At 39.5% G+C, this 24189-nt stretch overlaps 1 protein-coding gene across 6 annotated transcripts in view; it reads left to right on the top strand.

Annotated features, from left to right (window-relative positions):
• Adam5 (a disintegrin and metallopeptidase domain 5) overlaps positions 1–24189 on the top strand; it is a 97277-nt gene that overhangs the window by 64432 nt on the left and 8656 nt on the right. For 2 of the 6 annotated variants that reach the window (NM_001272058.1, NM_007401.3), the window contains exons 17-20: positions 12370–12456; positions 13167–13281; positions 15661–15823; positions 17787–17840. In NM_001272058.1, the coding sequence (NP_001258987.1) occupies positions 12370–12456; positions 13167–13281; positions 15661–15823; positions 17787–17840 (419 nt within the window). The remainder of the gene's footprint in view (positions 1–12369; positions 12457–13166; positions 13282–15660; positions 15824–17786; positions 17841–24189) is intronic. The other 4 variants (XM_011242115.1, XM_006508985.1, NM_001272059.1 and 1 more) reach the window with 2 other exon arrangements.

Below are 24189 nucleotides of genomic sequence, written 5' to 3'. Positions count from 1 at the left end.
TATTTTGACCTCTTTTTATTGTATAATTACTCTAGCTCGAACTTCATGTACTATATTGAATAAATAGGGAGAGAGTGGGCAGCCTTGTCTTGTTCCTGATTTTAGTGGGATTGCTTCAAGTTTCTCTCCATTTAATTTGATATTTTTTGTGATCATAAAAAGAGAAAGAGCTGTAAGAATATATTCTAGTGGGGTGTGGGGGGAGGGGTGCCTCAATAGGCCCATGCCCAGGCATCCCTTCCCTCTGAGGGATCAGGCACATACCTGTATAGTATATAATAGAGTTTATTTAGGGCATGGGGAGGGGAGTTGAGAGAATATTAGAGGCAGAGAAAGGCACACAGAGAGAGAATAGAAAAGTGGAGACCGGCCATGACCACATAGAGAGAATGAGAAGGGAATGGAAGAGATGGGGCACGATGTAAGAGAGAGGCAAGCGCATATGAGAGCAAGAGGAAGAGGAGGTGGCCAAGCAGCCCCTTTTATACTGGGCCAAGCCTACCTGGCTGTTGCCAAGTAACTGTGGGGAGGAGCATACCTGGCTACTGCCAGGAACTATGAGGGTGGAGTTTAGACAGAACACCAACAATGTTGGCTATTGGTTTGCTGTATATTGATTTTTTTGTTTGTTTTTTTTTTTTGTTTTGTTGTTTTTGTTTTTTCGAGACAGGGTTTCTCTGTGTAGCCCTGACTGTCCTGGAACTCACTCTGTAGACCAGGCTGACCTCAAACTCGGAAATCCGCCTGCCTCTGCCTCCCGAGTGCTGGGATTAAAGGCGTGCACCACCAACGCCTGGCTGTATATTGCTTTTATTATGTTTAGGTAAGCACCTTGAATTCCTGATCTTTCCAAGACTTTTAACGTGATAAGGTATTTTCAAAGTTTTTTTCAGCAACTAATGAGATGGTCGTGCAGGTTTTTTTTTTTTTTGAGTTTTTAATAGTGAATTATGTTGATATATTCCCATATATTGAACCATTCCTGCATTCGTGGGATGAAGCCTAGGTATAATGGTGAACGATCGTTTTGATGTGTTCTTGGATTTGGCTTGCAAGAATTTTATTGGGTATTTTTCATCGATATTCATAAGGGAAATTGGTCTGAAGTACTCTTTCTTTGTTATGTCTTTGTGTGGTTTAGGTATCACTGTAACTGTGGATTCATAGAACAAATTAGGTAGTGTTTCTTCTGTTTCTATTTTGTGGACTAGTTTGAGAAATTTTTGTTATTAGGTCTTCTTTGAAGGTCTGATAGAATTTTGCACTGAAACCATCTATCCCTGGGCTTTTTTATTGGTTGGGAGACTTTTAATGTCTGCTTCTATTTCCTTAGGGATTATGGGACTATTTATCTCATCCCACCTTAACTTTGGCATCTGATATCTGTCTAGAAATTTGTCCATTTCATCCAGGTTTTCCAGTTTTGTTAAGTATAACCTTTTGTAGTAGGATCTGATGATGTTTTGGATTTCCTCAGATTCTGTTGTTATGTCTCCTTTTTCTTTTTTTTTTCTTTCTTTTTTTTTTTTTTATAAACAAAAGTGTTTATTTGCCTATTGGAAAAGAATTGGAATTTGACATAAGAAGGGGACAGTGCTATAATTATTACTTACCGTCTGTCTAAGAGAACACATATGTGCCATAATTTAAATGTTCTCTATTTGAGTCCATTTAAGTAGGTTTTCAAATTTCCCCTCCTAGGGGGAAAATTCAACAATGGACACATTTGCTTCCACGTGTAAGCAGTTCTGTAGGGTAAAGTAGATTTCCAGAATCAAGTGGCATGCATGATTTAAAAAAGCATTACGGGGTTTGCTAAATCAGCTCCATTAAAATGGCCCCCGACGGTAGCTACAGCTTTTCCCCAGCACCTTTAATGAGTCTGTCTTTTCAGTTCTGTTAATCTAATAGGTGAAAAACGCTATCTCTGCTTTTAAGAATGAAATTTTCAAACTTTTTTTTTTTTTTTTTTTTTGCCTTTGCTGTTCAGGAACTTATTATTTTTTTTCTTTTTTTTTCCATTTTTTATTAGGTATTTAGCTCATTTACATTTCCAATGCTATACCAAAAGTCCCCCATACCCACCCACCCCCACTCCCCTATCCACCCACTCCCCCTTTTTGGCCCTGGCGTTTCCCTGTACTGGGGCATATAAAGTTTGCGTGTCCAATGGGCCTCTCTTTCCAGTGATGGCCAACTAGGCCATCTTTTGATACATATGCAGCTAGAGTCAAGAGCTCCGGGGTACTGGTTAGTTCATAATGTTGTTCCACCTACAGGGTTGCAGATCCCTTTAGCTCCTTGGGTACTTTCTCTAGCTCCTCCATTGGGAGCCCTGTGATCCATCCATTAGCTGACTGTGAGCATCCACTTCTGTGTTTGCTAGGCCCCGGCATAGTCTCACAAGAGACAGCTACATCTGGGTCCTTTCGATAAAATATTGCTAGTATATGCAATGGTGTCAGCGTTTGGATGCTGATTATGGGGTGGATCCCTGGATATGGCAGTCTCTACATGGTCCATCCTTTCATCTCAGCTCCAAACTTTGTCTTTGTAACTCCTTCCATGGGTGTTTTGTTCCCAATTCTAAGGGGGGGCATAGTGTCCACACTTCAGTCTTCATTCTTCTTGAGTTTCATGTGTTTAGCAAATTGTATCTTATATCTTGGGTATCCTAGGTTTGGGGCTAATGTCCACTTATCAGTGAGTACATATTGTGTGAGTTCCTTTGTGAATGTGTTACCTCACTCAGGATGATGCCCTCCAGGTCCATCCATTTGCCTAGGAATTTCATAAATTCGTTCTTTTTAATAGCTGAGTAGTACTCCATTGTGTAGATGTACCACATTTTCTGTATCCATTCCTCTGTTGAGGGGCATCTGGGTTCTTTCTAGCTTCTGGCTATTATAAATAAGGCTGCTATGAACATAGTGGAGCATGTGCCCTTCTTACCAGTTGGGGCATCTTCTGGATATATGCCCAGGAGAGGTATTGCTGGATCCTCCGGTAGAACTATGTCCAATTTTCTGAGGAACCGCCAGACTGATTTCCAGAGTGGTTGTACAAGCCTGCAATCCCACCAACAATGGAGGAGTGTTCCTCTTTCTCCACATTCACGCCAGCATCTGCTGTCACCTGAATTTTTGATCTTAGCCATTCTGACTGGTGTGAGGTGGAATCTCAGGGTTGTTTTGATTTGCATTTCCCTGATGATTAAGGATGTTGAACATTTTTTCAGGTGCTTCTCTGCCATTCGGTATTCCTCAGGTGAGAATTCTTTGTTCAGTTCTGAGCCCCATTTTTTAATGGGGTTATTTGATTTTCTGAAGTCCACCTTCTTGAGTTCTTTTTTTTTTCCATTTTTTATTAGGTATTTAGCTCATTTACATTTCCAATGCTATACCAAAAGTCCCCCATATCCACCCACCCCCACTCCCCTGCCCACCCACTCCCCCTTTTTGGCCCTGGTGTTCCCCTGTACTGGGGCATATAAAGTTTGCAAGTCCAATGGGCCTCTCTTTCCAGTGATGGCCGACTAGGCCATCTTTTGATATATATGCAGCTAGAGTCAAGAGCTCCGGGGTATTGGCTAGTTCATAATGTTGTTCCACCTATAGGGTTGCAGATCCCTTTAGCTCCTTGGCTACTTTCTCTAGCTCCTCCATTGGGAGCCCTATGATCCATCCATTAGCTGACTGTGAGCATCCACTTCTGTGTTTGCTAGGCCCCGGCATAGTCTCACAAGAGACAGCTACATCTGGGTCCTTTCAATAAAATCTTGCTAGTGTATGCAATGGTGTCAGCGTTTGGATGCTGATTATGGGGTGGATCCCTGGATATGGCAGTCTCTACATGGTCCATCCTTTCATCTCAGCTCCAAACTTTGTCTCTGTAACTCCTTCCATGGGTGTTTTGTTCCCAATTCTAAGGGGGGGCATAGTGTCCACACTTCAGTCTTCATTCTTCTTGAGTTTCATGTGTTTAGCAAATTATATCTTATATCTTGGGTATCCTAGGTTTGGGGCTAATATCCACTTATCAGTGAGTACATATTGTGTGAGTTCTTTTGTGAATGTGTTACCTCACTCAGGATGATGCCCTCCAGGTCCATCCATTTGCCTAGGAATTTCATAAATTCGTTCTTTTTAATAGCTGAGTAGTACTCCATTGTGTAGATGTACCACATTTTCTGTATCCATTCCTCTGTTGAGGGGCATCTGGGTACTTTCTAGCTTCTGGCTATTATAAATAAGGCTGCTATGAACATAGTGGAGCATGTGCCCTTCTTACCAGTTGGGGCATCTTCTGGATATATGCCCAGGAGAGGTATTGCTGGATCCTTCGGTAGTACTATGTCCAATTTTCTGAGGAACCGCCAGACTGATTTCCAGAGTGGTTGTACAAGCCTGCAATCCCACCAACAATGGAGGAGTGTTCCTCTTTCTCCACATCCACGCCAGCATCTGCTGTCACCTGAATTTTTGATCTTAGCCATTCTGACTGGTGTGAGGTGGAATCTCAGGGTTGTTTTGATTTGCATTTCCCTGATGATTAAGGATGTTGAACATTTTTTCAGGTGCTTCTCTGCCATTCGGTATTCCTCAGGTGAGAATTCTTTGTTCAGTTCTGAGCCCCATTTTTTAATGGGGTTATTTGATTTTCTGAAGTCCACCTTCTTGAGTTCTTTATATATGTTGGATATTAGTCCCCTATCTGATTTAGGATAGGTAAAGATCCTTTCCCAATCTGTCGGTGGTCTTTTTGTCTTATTGACGGTGTCTTTGGCCTTACAGAAGCTTTGCAGTTTCATGAGGTCCCATTTGTCAATTCTTGATCTTGCAGCACAAGCCATTGCTGTTTTATTCAGGAATTTTCCCCCTGTGCCCATCTCTTCAAGGCTTTTCCCCACTTTCTCCTCTATAAGTTTCAGTGTCTCTGGTTTTATGTGGAGTTCCTTGATCCACATAGATTTGACCTTAGTACAAGGAGATAGGAATGGATCAATTCGCATTCTTCTACATGATAACCACCAGTGTGCCAGCACCATTTGTTGAAAATGCTTTCTTTTTTCCACTGGATGGTTTTAGCTCCCTTGTCAAAGATCAAGTGACCATAGGTGTGGGGGTTCATTTCTGGGTCTTCAATTCTATTCCATTGGTCTACTTGTCTGTCTCTATACCAGTACCATGCAGTTTTTATCACAATTGTTCTGTAGTAAAGCTTTAGGTCAGGCATGGTGATTCCACCAGAGGTTCTTTTATCCTTGAGAAGACTTTTTGCTATCCTAGGTTTTTTGTTATTCCAGATGAAATTGCAAATTGCTCCTTCTAATTCGTTGAAGAATTGAGTTGGAATTTTGATGGGGATTGCATTGAATCTGTAGATTGCTTTTGGCAAGATAGCCAGTTTTACAATGTTGATCCTGCCAATCCATGAGCATGGGAGATCTTTCCATCTTCTGAGATCTTCTTTAATTTCTTTCTTCAGAGATTTGAAGTTTTTATCATACAGATCTTTCACTTCCTTAGTTAGAGTCAAGCCAAGATATTTTATATTATTTGTGACTATTGAGAAGGGTGTTGTTTCCCTAATTTCTTTCTCAGCCTGTTTATTCTTTGTATAGAGAAAGGCCATTGACTTGTTTGAGTTTATCTTATATCCAGCTACTTCACCGAAGCTGTTTATCAGGTTTAGGAGTTCTCTGGTAGAATTTTTAGGGTCACTTATATATACTATCATATCATCTGCAAAAAGTGATATTTTGACTTCCTCTTTTCCAATTTGTATCCCCTTGATCTCCTTTTGTTGTCGAATTGCTCTGGCTAATACTTCAAGTACTATGTTGAAAAGGTAGGGAGAAAGTGGGCAGCCTTGTCTAGTCCCTGATTTTAGTGGGATTGCTTCCAGCTTCTCTCCATTTACTTTGATGTTGGCTACTGGTTTGCTGTAGATTGCTTTTATCATGTTTAGGTATGGGCCTTGAATTCCTGATCTTTCCAAAACTTTTGTCATGAATGGGTCTTGGATCTTGTCAAATGCTTTTTCTGCATCTAACGAGATGATCACGTGGTTTTTGTCTTTGAGTTTGTTTATATAATGGATTACATTGATGGATTTTCGTATATTAAACCATTCCTGCATCCCTGGCTTGGTCAGGATGGATGATTGCTTTAATGTGTTCTTGGATTCGGTTAGCGAGAATTTTATTGAGGATTTTTGCATCGATGTTCATAAGAGAAATTGGTCTGAAGTTCTCCATCTTTGTTGGGTCTTTCTGTGGTTTAGGTATCAGAGTAATAGTGGCTTCATAAAATGAGTTGGGTAGAGTACCTTCTACTTCTATTTTGTGAAATAGTTTGTGCAGAACTGGAATTAGATCTTCTTTGAAGGTCTGATAAAACTCTGCACTAAACCCGTCTGGTCCTGGGCTTTTTTTGGCTGGGAGACTATTAATAACTGCTTCTATTTCTTTAGGTGATATGGGACTGTTTAAATGGTCAACTTGATCCTGATTCAACTTTGGTACCTGGTATCTGTCCAGAAATTTGTCCATTTCGTCCAGGTTTTCCAGTTTTGTTGAGTATAGCCTTTTGTAGAAGGATCTGATGGTGTTTTGGATTTCTTCAGGATCTGTTGTTATGTCTCCCTTTTCATTTCTGGTTTTGTTAATTAGGATTTTGTCCCTGTGCCCTTTAGTGAGTCTAGCTAAGGGTTTATCTATCTTGTTGATTTTCTCAAAGAACCAACTCCTTGTTTGGTTAATTCTTTGAATAGTTCTTCTTGTTTCTACTTGGTTGATTTCACCCCTGAGTTTGATTATTTCCTGCCGTCTACTCCTCTTGGGTGAATTTGCTTCCTTTTTTTCTAGAGCTTTTAGATGTGTTGTCAAGCTGCTAGTATTTGCTCTCTCCCGTTTCTTCTTGGAGGCACTCAGAGCTATGAGTTTCCCTCTTAGAAATGCTTTCATTGTGTCCCATAGGTTTGGGTACGTTGTGGCTTCATTTTCATTAAACTCTAAAAAGTCTTTCATTTCTTTCTTTATTCCTTCCTTGACCAAGGTATCATTGAGAAGAGTGTTGTTCAGTTTCCACGTGAATGTTGGCTTTCCGTTATTTATGTTGTTATTGAAGATCAGTCTTAGGCCATGGTGGTCTGATAGGATACATGGGACAATTTCAATATTTTTGTATCTGTTGAGGCCTGTTTTGTGATCAATTATATGGTCAATTTTGGAGAAGGTCCCGTGAGGTGCTGAGAAGAAGGTATATCCTTTTGTTTTAGGATAAAATGTTCTGTAGATATCTGTCAGGTCCATTTGTTTCATAACTTCTGTTAGTTTCACTGTGTCCCTGTTTACTTTCTGTTTCCACGATCTGTCCATTGATGAAAGTGGTGTGTTGAAGTCTCCCACTATTATTGTGTGAGGTGCAATGTGTGCTCTGAGCTTTACTAAAGTGTCTTTAATGAATGTGGCTGCCCTTGTATTTGGAGCATAGATATTCAGATATGTCTCCTTTTTCAATTTTGATTTTGTTAATTAGGCTACTGTCCCTGTGCCCTCTAGTTAGTTTGACTAAGGGCTTACCTATCTTGTTGATTTTCTCAAAGAACCAGCTCTTAGTTTTATTGATTCTTTGTATAGTTCTCTCTGTTCCTACTTGGTTAATTTCAGTTCTGAGTTTGATTATTTCTTGCCATCTACTCCTCTTTGGTGTATTTGCTTCTATTTGTTCAAGATCTTTCAGAACCTGCTAGTATAGAGTCTCTTCAGTCTCTTTACCAGGGCATTATTATCATATCAGTGCTATGAATTCCCCCCCTTAGCACTGCTTTCATTGTGTCCCATAAGTTTGGATATGCTGTGCCCTCATTTTCACTAAATTCTAAAAGGTCTTTAAATTCTTTATTTCTTCCCTGACCAAATTATCATTGAGTAGAGAGTTGTTCAGCTTATATGAGTTTTCTTTTGTTTTTGTTGTTATTGAAGACCAGCCTTAGTCTGTGGTAATCTTATAGTGTGTGGGATTAATTCAATCTTCTTGTTTTTCTTGAGGCTTGTATTGTGTCTAATCATATGGTCAGTTTTGGAGAAGGTACCATGAGGTGCTGAAAAGAAGGTATATTCTTTTGTTTTAGAGAGAAATGTTCTGTAGCTGTCTGCTAAATCTATTTTGTTCATAACTTCTGTTAGTTTCACGGTGTCTCTGTTTAGTTTCTGTTTCCATGATCTGTCCATTGGTAAGAGTGGGGTGTTGAAGTCTCCCACTATTATTATGTGAGGTTAAATGTGTGGTTTGAACTTAAGTAATGTTTCTTTTATAAATGTGGATGCCCTTGCATTTGGGTCATAGAGGTTTAGAATTGAGAGTTCTTCTAGGTGGATTTTTCCTTTGATGAGTATGAAGTATCCTTCGCCATCTTTTTTGATAACTTTTGGTTGAAAACCTATGTTATTGGATATTAGAATAGCTACTCCAGCTTGTTTCTTGGGACTATTTGCTTGGAAATTTTTTCCCCAGACTTTTACTCTGAGGTAGTGCCTGTCTTTGTTACTTAGGTGGGTTTCCTGTATGTGACAGAACGATGGGTCCTGTTTACATATCCAATCTGTTAGCCTATATCTTTTTATTGAGGGATTGAACCCATTGATGTTGAGATTTATTAAAGACCAATGATTGTTGCTTCCTGATATTTTTTTGTTGTTAGAGGTGGAATTATGTTTGTGTGGCTATTTTCTTTGAGGTTTATTGTGAGAAGATTAATTTCTCAGTTTTTCTGGGGTGTAGTTTCCCTCCTTGTGTTGGAGTTTTTCCTTCTATTATCCTCTGCAGGGCTGGTTTAGCAGAAAGATATTGTTTAAATTTGGATTTGTCATAGAATATCTTTGTTTCTCCATCTATGGTAACTGAGAGTTTTGCTGGGTATAGTAGTCTGGGCTGGCACTTGTGTTCTCTTAGGGTCTGTATGACCAGGATCTTTTAGCTTTCATAGTCTCTGTTCAGAAGTCTGGTGTAATTCTGATAGGTCTGCCTTTATGTTACTTGACCTTTTTTACCTTGCTACTTTTAATATTCTTTCTTTGTTTAGTATATTTGGTGTTTTGATTATTATGTAGCAGGAGACATTTATTTTCTGGTCCAATTTATTTGGAGTTCTGTGGGCTTTTTGTATGTTTATGGGTATCTCTTTCTTTAGGTTAGAGAAGTTGTCTTCTATGGTTTTGTTGAAGGTGTTTACTGGCCCTTTGAATTGGGAATCTTCACTCTCTTCTATACCTATTATCCTTAGGTTTGATCTTTTCATTGTGTCCCGGATTTATTGGATGTTTTGGGTTAGGAGTTTTTTGCACTTTGTATTTTCTTTGACTGTTATGCCACTGTCTTCTATGGTATCTTCTGCCTCTGAGATTCTCTCATCTAGCTCTTGTATTCTGTTGGTGATACTTGCATCTGTGACTCTTGATCTCTTTTCCAGGTTCTCCATCTCCAGGGTTGTCTCCCTTTGTAATTTCTTTACTGTTTCTATCTCCATTTTAAGATCCTGGATGATTTTTGTTCAATTTCTTTACCTGTTTGATTGTGTTTTCCTGTATTTCTTTAAATGAATTATGTGTTTCCTCTCTAAGGGCTTCTACCTGTTTACCTGTGTTCTCTTATATTTTTTTAGGGGAGTTATTTATGTCCCCTTTAAGGTCTTCTATCATCTTTATGAGATGGGACTTTAGATCAGAATCTTGCTTTTTAGGTGTGCTAGGGTATCCAGGGCTTGCTGTGGTGGGAGAACTGGGTTCTGATGTTGCCAAGTAGTCTTGGTTTCTGTTGCTCATGTTCTTGTGCTTGCCCCTTGCCATCTGGTTATCTCTGGTATTAACTGGCTTTGTTGTCTCTGACTGGAGCCTGTCCCTCCTGTGAGCCTGGTTGTATTGGATATCCTTGGATCAGGCTGTCTGTAGGTATGGGAAAGGGTCTGGCATACCTGATCTGTGAGCCTGACTATGGCAGACCTCCTGAGAGTCAAGCTGACTCTGGGTGTTGGCAGGGTGGGTGGCGGTGGTGCTGGAGCTCATGTTCTGCTTCCTGGTACAGTTATGGACAAGAAGGGAGGTGAGTCTGTCTGGCAGGGCAGGAGCTCCTGTGTTTTCTGGGTCCCAGGGGGAATCGTTCCCAGTTAAGTTAGGTATTGAGGCTGGGATTGGGGAAATCACCTGTGAGCCTGGTAGTGTTAGAACTCCTGGAGAGTGAGGGGTCAAACTGTCTCTGGGTGTGGGCAGGGTAGGGGTTGGGGCTGACCACAGGATCTGCTCCTGGGTATAGTTGTGAAAAAGAAGCCATATATATATAAAGTATGAAGATCTGTTGCTTATTTGAGTTCTCTTAAGTAAATCCCTTTGTACCGTTTCTTTCCCTATTCTCTATTGCCTGCTTTTTTTCTCTTTATGTGGTAGCTTGAATAAAAGTGTTCTGCATGGACTCATGTGTTTGAATGCTTGGCCCATGGAGAATGGCCCTGTTTAGAAGTGTGGCCTTCCTGGAGTAGGTGTGGCCTTCTTGGAAGAAGTGTGTCTTTGAGGTCTCATATGCTCAAGCTATGCCCAGAGTAGCACACAATTGCTTCTGCTGCTTGAGGGTCAAGATGTAGACCTCTCGGCTCCTTCTCTAGCATAGTGTCTGCCTGCATGCTGCCATGTTTCCCGCCATGGCAATAATAGACTAAACTTCTGGAACTGTAAGCCAGCCCCAGTGAAATGTTTTTTGTTTTTTGTTTTTTTTTTTCCCCTAAGGGTTGCCATGGTCATGGTGTCTGTTCATAGCCAAACATCCTTAACTGAGATACTTTATTTGGCTGGTGTAGTCTACTACATTTATAGATCAGGGTCAGCCTTGCTGTTGATCTCTATGTTTATTACTTTTTGTAATGCTGCTACAAAGTATCTAACTGAGGCAAATTGAAAGATGGGTTCGTTTTTGGCTCACATAGCCTGGCATGGTAAGGAAGAGGCACAGTTGCAGTTGGTTGCACTGCATCTGTGAAACAGGAAGCAGAGAGTGCTGGCTGCTTTTCATTAACTCTCTTCCTTCCTCCTTCCTTCCTTCCTTCCTTCCTTCCATCCTTCCTTCCTCCCTCCCTCCGTCCCCCCTCCCTCCCTCCCTCCCTCCCTCTTTCTTTCTTTCTTTCTTTCTTTCTTTCTTTCTTTCTTTCTTTCTTTCTTTCTTTCTTTCTTTCTCTCTCTCTGGCCTTTGTGTGCTGATTCCTGGGAAATGCTCCTTAGGGGTGTTCTTTGAGAGGAGAATCCTCTTGTCCATGTTCTGTGCTTAGGCTTTCTCCTTCTGAGGTGAGCTTGAATGGAAAAGATCCAAATTTTTAAAAGTGAGGCCTTTCCCTTGGGAACTCTTCCCTGTTGTGCCAGTTTGGATCAAGGGATTCTGATGTGATGGTGCTAATCTTTAGGATCCCAGGTGCTCCCCTAGAAGTGCTTGCCTAGTTCTGCCTTTGCCTGCATCATTAAATCTTTCCCTTCCCCGACAAACAGCATGTCTTCCAACTCTGCCTTCTGCTCTTTCTAACTTTAGCCAGGGTACAATAAACAGTAACCATAACATACAGCCTGAATGCCCTTGTCTTACTATGTCTTCTACCAAACAAATTAGTCTGTCACTATAGAATTTAGCTTCAACTGAGTTTTCAGAAATGAACAGAGTGCATCTGGAATGTTTGCCATAATATTAAAGGGACCTGAAGCCAAGTTCCTAAAAATTGTCCTTGCAGTCTTTTAAAATCTCATGAGCCAGGTCCCCATTGCCCACATTCCTCTCGGCATTCTGAGCTTCAAAATTCCCACCAGAATGTCATTTTCAGCCCTGCCTTTAACATCCTAAGGATCTTCCAGCTCCCAGTTCCCAGGTTCTTCCATATCCCTCCTGTGGGCCACTTTTAAAGGCCTACAGACAACCTTATATCAGCAATAACTCCATTTCTGGTGTCAACTTTGTATGCTAGTTACTTTTGATGAAAGCTCATCACAAAGATGATATATCTGTAAGCTCTCACTCACTGCAGAGCATATAGCCTCCCTCCACGTGTGATGAAAACCGACATCACCACCTACCTTTCTAAGAGGATTTCTTAAGATAAATGATTTGAAAATAAGACTCAGAAGTCTTTGTATGATTTACAATCAGCAGGCACGAAGCTCATTGCAATGTATAACAATTACCATTCTGCTTGACTATATTCTCATAGGTTCGAATCCTAATTATGGGTAATATGACTTCTAATTTTTCTAAAAGTCTCTTGTTTTTGGTCCATGCTTTCAATTTCGTGGTCTGATTGCCTATTTTTTTTTCTCATTTTTGTCTTGCTTTGCTTCAGTTTTGTTTGAGAGCATCATGCACAGAAACTAGATTTCACATGGATTCTTCCAAGTGTGATTCAACTAGAGATTGCAACGACCATGGGGTAAGTATTTATCTCAGCAATATGGCTTTAGCAATCCAATAAGAAGGCATTATAACTGACTCGAGGTTTTTTGCCAGTTTTATTGTGTATGGTGTCATTTATCAAATTTCTTATATTACATATTATATTAATTGAATTTTACTTTATTATATCATGTATTATACAACATATAACAATGATTATATATTGTAAATATAATAAATATGTTATATTTACTATATTTGTTATAATTTGTAACTCCAGCCTTCGCTTCTTAAGGAACTTGCCAACTAGTCACAGAATATAGTTCTGCATATGTAAAATGTTTGGTGAATATGTGGAGTGGAGACTGTTCAGAGAGTGCATCCTTATATAGCCACAGAACTATACAATCCTTTGCTTATGGAGACAAGGCAAGAGGCAGTAAACAGATGCTGTCAGAAAGTCATTGCCAGCCTTACTAGAATCTGGGCTGTCCTGTGAAGCTAGAAAGTATTAAGTGACAAGACGATTAGCTGGATGTTATTGGCAGCTGTACTATGTGGGTGTGGTTATAGGGAAGTTGAAAAAATAGGTAAAAAACTGAAAAAGGTAACTTAGCTACAGAAACTTAAATATACGCTCTAAAGTATGGGCAATTATAAGAGGAGACTTGGTGAATCTGTATTTAAACTACATTTCCCAGAATGTAGTGCTATATGGTACTGAGTTCTTTGTTTTAATTTATGCAGGTTTGCAACAATTTACAGCATTGCCACTGTGATATAGGATATAACCCTCCTTTTTGTGAGGAACATAAGGGACAGTTTGGAAGCGTTGATGATGGACATAAATATCATGTTGAAGGTTAGCATTCTTTAAATTTTATTTATTAAATGTAGCACGTCAGAGGAAAAGTTAAAGGTCCAAGTCTTTATTAAATAGTAACTAATGTAGCAAACAGGGCTTTTCATAAGGTTAAGAAACATGGACTATACAGTTTCTTAGATTTTTTTCCTTATTAGTACTGAGATTGCACATTAAGATCAAAGCAGTGTCAGCAATTTAAATTTTAATTTTCAAGTGGGAGTAATGGTAGTAGCCCCTAAAGGTCATAGAAATGTTTCCCAGATAATTCTTCTTTGAAAATATAGGGCATGTTTGTAGCCGATGTCTTTCCTGTCCCTTATTGTTCCCTTTGGCCCAAACTGACAGTGTCTCTGCTGGCATAACTCTGTCTCCTCTGGTCTAATCCCACATTCCTGGTTTCTTCAGAGATGGCTGATTAAATCCAAGATTCCCATCATACATACATACATACATACATACATACATACATACATACGTACATGTATGTATGTATGTATGTATGTATGTATGTATGTATACACAAACACACACACATATATGGTTTTTCTAAGAATTCTTTAGTATCCTTTAGAGAGCACACTTCCTTTTTCAAATATGAGCAGGTTGAGTATTTCTTCTTTGAATTGACTTCTTTCATCTGTCTTTGGACTCTTGGATTTTGCTATACGCAATCTGGAGGGTATATACTAGAACTTCAACATTTCCATTTAGAATCTCCTCTGGTAAATATTCATTTTCTGGGCTTGGAAAATTCCATCCTTTACAAGCCAATAAAGTCCAGTTTAACTAAGAGTTGTGCCAGCGACAGTTTCACTGAAGGCTTGTTTCTGTCTGAGATGCCGCTAGAATCTGACTTTAATGTTGGTGAGTCACCAATGTTCTATCCTTGATTCTTTTTTTTTCAATTTTTTAATTAGATATTTTATTCATTTACATTTCAAATGCTATCCCGAAAGTCCCCTGTACCCTCTCCCTGCCCTACTCCCCTACCCACCCACTCCCACTTCTTGGCCCTGGCGTTTCCCTGTACTGGGGAATATAAAGTTTGCAAGACCAAGGGACCTCTCTTCCCAATGATGGCCGACTAGGCCATCCTCTTCTACATATGCAGCTAGAGACATGAGCTCTGGGGGTTACTGGTTAGTTCGTATTGTTGTTCCACTTATAGGGCTGCAGACCCCTTCAGCTCCCTGGGTACTTTCTCTAGCTCCTCCACTGGGGTCCTGTGTTCCATCCAATAGATTACTGTGAGCATCCACTTCTGTATTTGACAGGCACTGGCATAGCCTCATAGAGACAGCTATATCAGGGTCCTTTCAGCAAAATCTTGCTGGCATGTGCAATAGTGTCTGTGTTTCTAGCCTTGATTCTTTATGCGGTTTCTAAGAAGATGCAGACTTCCTCACAATTTCTCCTCCCTCCCCCATCCCCATCAATTCTCATTCGGATAATTTTAAATTGCAATTCCTCCAGCAGCCCTTTTGTGTCAGTTGATGGATCTCCTAGCCTGCCTCTTACTACCACTCCAGCTTTGCTCTTGCCCTGACTCACAAGTATTCCTTGGGACAGCAACCCCATTCTAAGTACCAAACCTGGCTTATTGGGCTTCTTTGAACAAGCAGAAGGAACAGTTATGTGTGAAGATAGAACAACTGATTTTCCACCTTTGGTATACTTGAAACTGGCTCACAGTATTATGTAGACTGCATAGTCTTTTAGATCTACAGGGTATGTTGATAAACTAGAAAGGAATTGAATAAATCTTTGTAATTGCCTTACCTTCTAGAAAATTACCAGGTTGCATATTAATTAATATGTTGTATATACATGAATATTTTACACACACACACACACACACACACACACACACACTAAAAAAGAGGGCTGCAGAGATGGCTCAGTAGATAAGAGCACTGACTGCTCTTCCAGAGGTCCTGAGTTCAATTCTCAGCAATCACATGGTGGCTCACAACCATCTGTAGTGGGATCCTAGTGTGTCTGTTTGAAGAAAGCTACAGTCTGAAGATGAGCTATAGTGTGCTCATATACATAAAATAAATAACTCTTCTTAAAAAGTGGGCATGAATTTGAAAGATAGCAAGGAGGACTTGGGAGGGCTTGAAGGACAGAAAGGGAAAAGGAGGTGGTACAACTATACTCTCAAAAGGGAAAAAGTAATTAAAAAAAAAACCTAACACTTCAATAGTATAGATTAGTCTAATTTTAAGTTTTTTTTTAAAGAAATATTCTCTAGTATATATGAATGAGGTGTTTAGTGTTGGGGAATAGTTGTGGTAATGATATATTTTCTACTTCTCCATTTGGTTAATAAAATCTCAAGACACAATTTAAACCTTGTGTTTTTTTCCCTTCTAGATGGTAAAAGCTATAAGCAGCAAAGTCATAGTAATCTTAAAAAAAATCAGCTTCAGCTCATTCTCTACATATCTCTGCCCTTACTTGTGATGATTTCAGCTGTAGTTATAAAGCAAAGCAAACTGAGTCGTGTATGTGACAGAGAAAGAAGTGAAAGCGACAGGTACCTATTAGATATGCACATATATGTATTATTATTGCATCAGACGAGCCAAGACAAAATGATGGTCTTCATTAAATGTAAGATTACAGGCAATGCAATGCAATGCAAAGAGAGGCACAGGCACACATTGCAAAATGGGTTGATTTCCATCCCTAAAACCACTCACTTCATCACCAGCATCCCTGAGAAAGATAGTGTTGCTGCAGGCATCTTAGAGGCAAGTTTGGCCTTTTAGTTCACTGGTCCTGTCAATTAGCCATGTTGTCCTGTTGTTAGGCTTACATCATGAAGAACCATAATATTAAAATAAAAAGAAAAGCCACAGTCTAAATTTATTATCCTAACTATTTGTGTGACTTATTCACATGGTAATTGGGTGAATTCTTGATAGCATCAGACTGACAGACAAGAGACAAGGTGACACTTAGCTTCAGAAAACTCAGTTTTATGTTATAAGTTTTGCATGCAAAACTATGATACCTTGATCAAACTGACACAACCTCTGTATACTTGTAGTGATTTTTGGTAACTGTATAGCATGAAATGAAGAAGGCTTTCCAATGTATCCCAGATCTCTAGGAACATATATTTAATAAATCATTGTATTCTCTGGCACCAGTTACAGAGATAGCTAACATTATGTTGACCTCTAATGTTTATTTCATAGTATTTTGCCATACTATGTCCCTCTGGTTTTCCTTTTTCAGAATTTATAGGAAGATTCAACAGAAATATTTTTCATGATAAGGGAAAAGCATATTTAAAAATAAAAAGAGAAAATAACAGATTTTTAAAAATAGAACTATACATTTACTTCATAGACAGAGTAAAAATAATTATTAAATAGTACTTAGAGCCGGGCCGTGGTGGCGCATGCCTTTAATCCCAGCACTTGGGATACAGAGGCAGGCAGATTTCTGAGTTCGAGGCCAGCCTGGTCTACAAAGTGAGTTCCAGGACAGCCAGGGCTATACAGAGAAACCCTGTCTCAAAAAAGAAAAAAGGAAAAAAAATAGTACTTAGAAACAGAAATGCCTGCCACTGGGTTGGCGGAGATGGTTCAGTAAGAAAAAACGTTTACCATGGTACCATGCAGATCCAAGTTTGGATGCTCAGTCTTCGTATAAAAATCTTAGTGTGGTGGTGTGTGCTGGTAACCCCAGCACTCGGCTGCGAGGCAGAGATGGGAATCTCTAGGGTGCTGCCCAGGCCATCTAGTGGAAAAAATGAACCCCAGGATCAGTGAGACACTGTGCCCCACCCCCACTTGGAAAAAGTGGTGGGGTGATTGAAGAAGGCATTGCCACATACACTATCTTTCACAAACATGCCTGGAGTGCTTGTCATTTGTTGTACAATATCACTTGTGAGCTGGTTGAAACACACATTTACCCACAATAACACTATTTGCATCTAAATGAATAAGTTATTTAATACAACATTTTAAATCCAGAGTATTGCTTAAAGTATACCCGTATGTCAAAAAAAATTTCATAATTGTTTAATATTTATTATATGATTGTCAGACATTATCTGAAATTCAAACTTATTTGGCAGATTCACAAAAAACAAAAACAGAAACAAAAAAATCAAAACATGATGTGTTTTTGGGGTAGTGTGATTTTTTTTTTGAACATTGCTAATGTTTTTGCCTTAATTCAACTTAATGACTTGGGATATCACAGATAGGTCTCTCTGTATATGTATCGGTTAATAGCATAAACACTTGAGCTAGTTTAAAGTGCAAATATCAGTGAAATGTCTGTTCCAAAGCACAAATGGCACATGTTCACAGTGGAAAATGACATGTCATGTGTACGAGACATGCTGTTTCCGTGTTCACAGTGGAAAATGACATGTCACGTGGACGAGACATGCTGTTTCCGTGGACTACGGTCTTTGTATTTAATGTTTGAGATTTCGGTTTTTTTCTATTTAAAAAAGAAATTTATCAATCTTGTAGCTCTACAACAGAAGATAGCGGGAGTAACACCAATGTGACCAGCAGTGGAGGAAGGTACGTGTGGAGTGATACAATTCATCCCTTGTACTGATTAGGTTTTAGGACTGCTGAAAATGTCTAGTTTAAAGCCCACACATTTCTGAAAGCCTCTACTGTTGTAGAGGAACCATCCCTAGGTGCCCTTTGAGGGAAAAGTGGATACAGAATCTTGTGGTATAAACTGGATAGAATTAGGTGATAGAATTAGGACTTGAGGTTGAACCCCGCTGGCTAAGTGGCTAGTTTGGGGATAGCCTGGAATACATGAAAACTTGACTTTAAGAAAGGAAAGAAATGCAAGAAAGGAAGAACTGGTTTTTAGCCACAAAGAGTAAGACAGAGAGAGCCAGACACACTTGACAAGGCCAGCATCCCTTCGGTGCCTGTATTAATTTCTCTGCTGGCTGTAATGATAAAATAAATGCAACTCGGGGGAGAAATCTCTGTTTTGCACACAGTTCTAGGTTACAGTCCATCACCAGGGGGAAGTCAAGGCAGCAGTCCCTAGTCACATCCATAGCTAAGAACAGAGGGTGTGAATGCCTGCCCCTTCTTCTCAGCTCCCTTTCTCCACTCTGAGACAGTTCAGGATCTCCCGACAGGAAGTGGTACCGAAACAGTGAGTGAGTCTTCAAATCTCAGCTAGCATCATCAAGATAACCCTCCCCAGGCATGCCAGTGGGCCATCCTGATTGAACTGTGACTCCCTCTCCAGGTGATTCTAGATTGTGTCAAGTTAACAGTTAAGACAATCATCATGATTAGACAAAAGGGGAAAAAACACAAAAAGTAAAGTATATAACTATCTAATGACAACTGGTGCAAAATTTCAATAAGTGATTGCTTGCACCTGTAACCCCAGTCACTGAGAGTCATGGTGTTCCAACTGCCCCGTCCTCCCAAGGGCTAGAATGGTAGGTATGTGCCACCATAGCTGACAAAGAGAGTTTAGACTGCAGCTCTTAGTCTTTGAGTAGGCATAAGGTAACTAACTGGTTGGTCTCCCTATTGCATCATAAGGTTGGGGACAGACATGTTTGAGGAAGGAAATATAATTCATCTAAATATTTTAATTTACTGACTTTAAGTTCTTCTAATGCCCCAAAAATAAAACTAATGGCCCTTTACATTAATAATTCATATCACTTCTCTCTTGATTTGAGTCATATGTTAATTTGTAAAAATTTTATGAACTTTTTGAAGGAGTCATCTTTTGACTTTGCTTACTCCAGTTAGGAAATAATCAAACTAAGGGCTGAAATCAACCAATGGAGGAGCTAGAGAAAGTACCCAAGGAGCTAAAGGGAACTGCAACCCTATATGTGGAACAACAATATGAACTAACCAGTACCCCCAGAGCCTGTGTCTCTATAGCTGCATATGTATCAGAAGATGGTCTAGTTGGCCATCATTGGAAAGAGAGGCCTTTTGATCTTGCAAACTTTATATGCCTCAATATAGGGGAACGCCAGGGCCAAGAAGTGGGAGTGGGTGGGTAGGGGAGTGGGGGGGGAGGGTATGGGGGACTTTTGGGATATCATTTGAAATGTAAATAAAGAAAATATCTAATTAAAGATTTTTGAGACGGGGGAAAATCTGTATGTAAACAGAAATGTAAAAATATATAACAAAATGGTAAAAAAGAATGATTCTGGTAATGATGACTATTACTTGATGGCAAAGTGAGTTAATTACCTAAATAGAATTTTCATTAGAGCTCAGCCATCCATCCAGAACAAACAAAAGCAAGGAATGCTTCAAACTTGATAACTAAAGGCTTAAGTAAAAAACAAAGCCTCCAACATGTCTTCAACCAATGAGTACAGGTGGATGGCCAGTGGGTGTACAAAAAGGTGCTCAGGACCATAGTCATCAGAGATGTGCCTGTCATGAGAGGTGTCATATCTGTTGGGAGGGGGGATCTTATCAGTGAAATGAAGTCAGATTGAATGTCAAATGGGAGCATTACTATCAATGGAAATAAAGCCTCAAACATTCAAGATTACCAAATTTGAGTCCACAGCAACATAGGCTCATGGTAAACATTACTGTACTGTATTGTATTTAAACTTGAGGGGCGGGGTTTCCATGTCAAGGGCTCTTATTACAGTCAAATAACAATTTTGTTGCCCAATCTGGTCATGAGACAGGGTTTCTCTGTGTAGCCCTGGCTGTCCTGGAACTCACTTTGTAGACCAGGCTGGCCTCGAACTCAGAAATCTGCCTGCCTCTGCCTCCCAAGTGCTGGGATTAAAGGCCTGCACCACCACTGCCTGGCATATATTTACTTTCATTGCTTTAATAAAAAGGTCAATTGTTATGCTCTCTGGTTGAGTCAGCTGGACAAGCCCAAAGGCTTAAAAGTCACTCATGAGGCAAGCAACTACATACCGCTCATTTTGTAAATGATATACATAAAAACATCTCTGTAGCCTTGTCAGAGCTACATATTATAGATAAAAAATTGGAAGCAAAGGTTAACGCCCTAAAAGAAGTAGTGCTAGCAATGGGGCAAGATGTTGCTAATATTAAGACCAGGTTAGTTACTAAATGTCATGCTTCTTTCCAGTACATTTGTGTCACCCCCTTACCTTATAACACAACCACTGATTGAAAAAGGACCAAGGCCCACTTACAGGGAGTGTAAAAAGATACTGATATTTCTCATGACTTGAGACAGTTAAAGGCAAAACTTTCAGATATTAGTAAAAGTCATTTAGACACTTGGAACATTGATAAATTGGCTAGAGATTTAAAAAACAACCTAAGTACATTGAACCCCCTGGATTGGGTTCAATATATAATCCTACTTGTTATTATTTTTGACATTGTTTTACTAGTAATTGTTGTGATTCCACTTATCTTTGGAGTGCTCCTGAGGTCTAGCTACAAGGCAAGACATCCTAGAATTTCGGCTAAAAATTAAAAAAAGAAAGGGAGAAATGCTACGCTCTCTGGTCGAGTCAGCTGGACAAGCCGAAAGGCTTAAAAGTCACTCATGAGGCAAAAGAGTTTCAAGGAAGCTCTCCTCCTGGAGTCTAGCATTCCCTACCCATCATTAATTTTCATTCCCGAGTTAGTCTAGTGTATGGATCCACATGCTCTCTTTCAGTATTTTCCTATTATAAGTGCTTTTTAAAATTAAATTCTGACATGGCTAAAGCCTTCCACCAGTGTTCCAACAGTCCTAGAACGTCCTTGACCAAGATCAAGGGCTTGAAATTCAGTAAGATTGTAAAAGCTAAGTCACTCCCTTATACAGGAATTTACCATCACTAAGGAAGAAGGAAGTTTCAGACCAAAGGAGAAACCAGAATAGATACTTAGAACTGTAGCAGAGTTACACCCATACACACGTATTTACAATGGCCTAAGGGGAAGGTGGACTATACAAGAGACTAAAATAGAAACTATGGCAAGGGCTCGAAGCCCTTGATCCTGGCTTCTAAGATTAGTGAATCTTAGGTGGAGCCCTTGTTGGTCCCAGCTGTTATCAATGAATTCTATCCCAGGTGGTTCCTGTTAGACCTTTTGTGTTTGCATTCCTCTGTTTTATGTAAGATTCCGGTTACCTCAATTGTACCTTACGAATATGTCACCCAACTTCCTTATTGTCCTCTGCATAAAAAGTCTGATGCTCGATTTGAAAATTACACTCAGATTACACACGATCTCTCCTGTGTGCGTCTGTTTGTCATTCATCCACGCTTTGCCCACCTGCGTCGAGAGAATCGTTCCACGAAGACACAGGGACCCAGAGGGTCTGTGGCAGTCAATTATGAAATAAATTTCCTTGTCCAGTGTTGGCAAAGATTTTCTGCCATCTTGACTAGATTTACTATTTCTTCTGCTATACAGAGACATGTTATTTCTTGACGCCCCCTTAATGAGTTGTTGGCTTTATTTCCTGAGTACACATAGTTGTGTTGAGGTTGTTCCCACGAATCACTTCTATCTTGAATTTGTTTTTGTACTTCGGCAAGGAGAGAGAAGAGGAATTGATTTGATCCTGCTTGATATAGATATCTAGCTTGGCTAGCACTATTTATTGCAGGTGCTATCTTTTCCTCTCTTTCATATTGTTTGAGAATTTAATGCATGCATATAATGTATTTTCATTAAATTTATGGCCCCTGCAATTTGTTCCCAATCTACCTACCATTTTTCTCCCTATTTTATGTGTTTTTTTTTAATCCAAAGATTCTAGTTATATGTAGAATGTGTGCAGGGCCATTTACTAGGACATCAGTAGTCTCTCAGGAGTTGCATCTGTGAAGAAAACATGGTTCTTCTTCATCTGACAGCCATTGCTTGCCAGGGGTTCCTCAGATGGGTTGAGACTTCATGAGCCTCAAACTGACTATGCTAGATTTTGACTGCTTGGTCTTGGTGTGCGGCCACAGCCCATGGGCTAATGTGCGCACTGACTCCACCATGTCATCATGTTGGATAAATATTGTTTTGTAGCAGATGCTCAGTGCCTCATTATTATAATATTTCTCTGTCTTCTTCCACAATCAAACCCTGAACCTTTGGAACAGGGACCACGCTATCAATGTCCTATTTAGAACTGAACGATTCCACTATCTTTTATTTCCTGACTATTGAGGAGCTGTGCCTCTCTATATTAACCACCACCTACTGCAAAAAAGGTTTTGTTTATATATTACTGATTTTTGTTTATTATACTATGGTTTCAAAAAATTTTGTGTTTTTATTTTGTTGTGTGTGTGCCTGCATGTTTTTTTCTTTTCTTTTAATTCTGCTTTCCTTTTTCTCTCTCTTTCCTGCTGGTTTCCTAAGGAGAGTGGGAAAGAAGCCATGGGATTTATGGTTGGGAAGGTGAGAGAGGAGACAGGGGAGGGGAAACTGTGATCAGAATATAGTGCATTATTTTTCAATTAAAAAACAAGACCCCAAAACAAGTGGGATGATAGACCAATGGACCTGTGTGTTCAGTTGACTTATACTAAAGAAGATATCTTGAATATTAGTCCTCTATTGGATGTAGGGTTAGTGAAGATCTTAGAGTATTCGTAGGTGTATGGTTTAATTTCCGGGTCTTCAATTCTATTCCATTGATCTTCCTGCCTCTCACTATGCCAATACCATGCAGTGTTTTTTGTTTGTTTATTTTGTTTTGTTTTGTTGTTGTTTTATCACTATTGCTCTATAATACAGCTTGAGGTCAGGAATGATGATTCCCCCAGAAGTTCTTTTATTTTTGAGAATTGCTTTTGCTATCCTAGGTTTTTTGTTTTTCTATATGAAGTTGAGAATTGCTCTTTCCATGTCTTTGAAAACTTGTGTTGGAATTTTAATGGGGATTGCATTGAATCTGTAGATTATTTTGGTAAGATGACCATTTTTTACTATGCTAATTCCTACCAATCCATGAACGTGGGAGATCTTTCCAACTTCTGAGCCATTCTTCAATTTCTTTCTTTAGGGACTTGAGGTTCTTGTCATATAGATCTTTCACTTGCTTGGTTAGAGTTATACCAAGATATCTTGCATTATTTGTGGCTATATTTCCCTAAATTCTACCTCAACCCATTTATCATTTTTATAATGAAAGGCTACTGATTCTTCACTAACCCTATATTTGATGGAGGTCTAATATCTAAAACACACAAATTCAAGAAGTTAGGCTCCCCCAAACCCAAATAACTGAATTAAAAATTGGGGCACAGAGCTAAATATTGAATTCTCAACAGAGGATTCTTGAATGGCCAACACTCACTTAAGAAATATTCAGCATCCTTAGTCATCAGGGAAATGTAAATCAAAATGACCCTGAGATTTAACCTTAACACCAATCAGAATGGCTAAGATCAAAAACTCAAGCAACTGCAGATGCTGGCAAGGATGTGGAGAAAGAGTAACACTCCTCCATTGTTGGTGGGATTAAAAACAGGTACAACCACTCTGGAAATCAATCTGGAGGTTCCTCAGAAAATTGGAAATAGTTCTACCTGAAGACCCAGCTATACCACTCCTGAGTATATAGCCCAAAGATGTTCCACCATACCACAAGGACAGTTGCTCCACTATGTTTATAGCAGCCTTATTTGTAATAGCCAGAAGCTGGAAACAACCCAGATGTCCCTCAACTGAAGAATGGGTACAGAACATGTGGTTCACTTTCACAATGGAATACTATTCCAGTATTAAAGACAAGGGCATCATGAATTTTGCAGGCAAATGGATGAAACTAGAAAATATCATGCTGAGAGAGGTAACCCAAACCCCAAAGGATACGTACATGCATGGTATGTACTCATTGATAAGTGGGCATTGACCCAAAAGTACAGAATACCCATGATACAGCTCACAGATCTGATGAAGATTAACAAAAAGAAAG

Source organism: Mus musculus, chromosome 8 (assembly GCF_000001635.26).
Source record: "Mus musculus strain C57BL/6J chromosome 8, GRCm38.p6 C57BL/6J".
NCBI classification, from domain to species: domain Eukaryota; kingdom Metazoa; phylum Chordata; class Mammalia; order Rodentia; family Muridae; genus Mus; species Mus musculus.
This window is presented reverse-complemented; position numbering and strand designations above follow the sequence as displayed.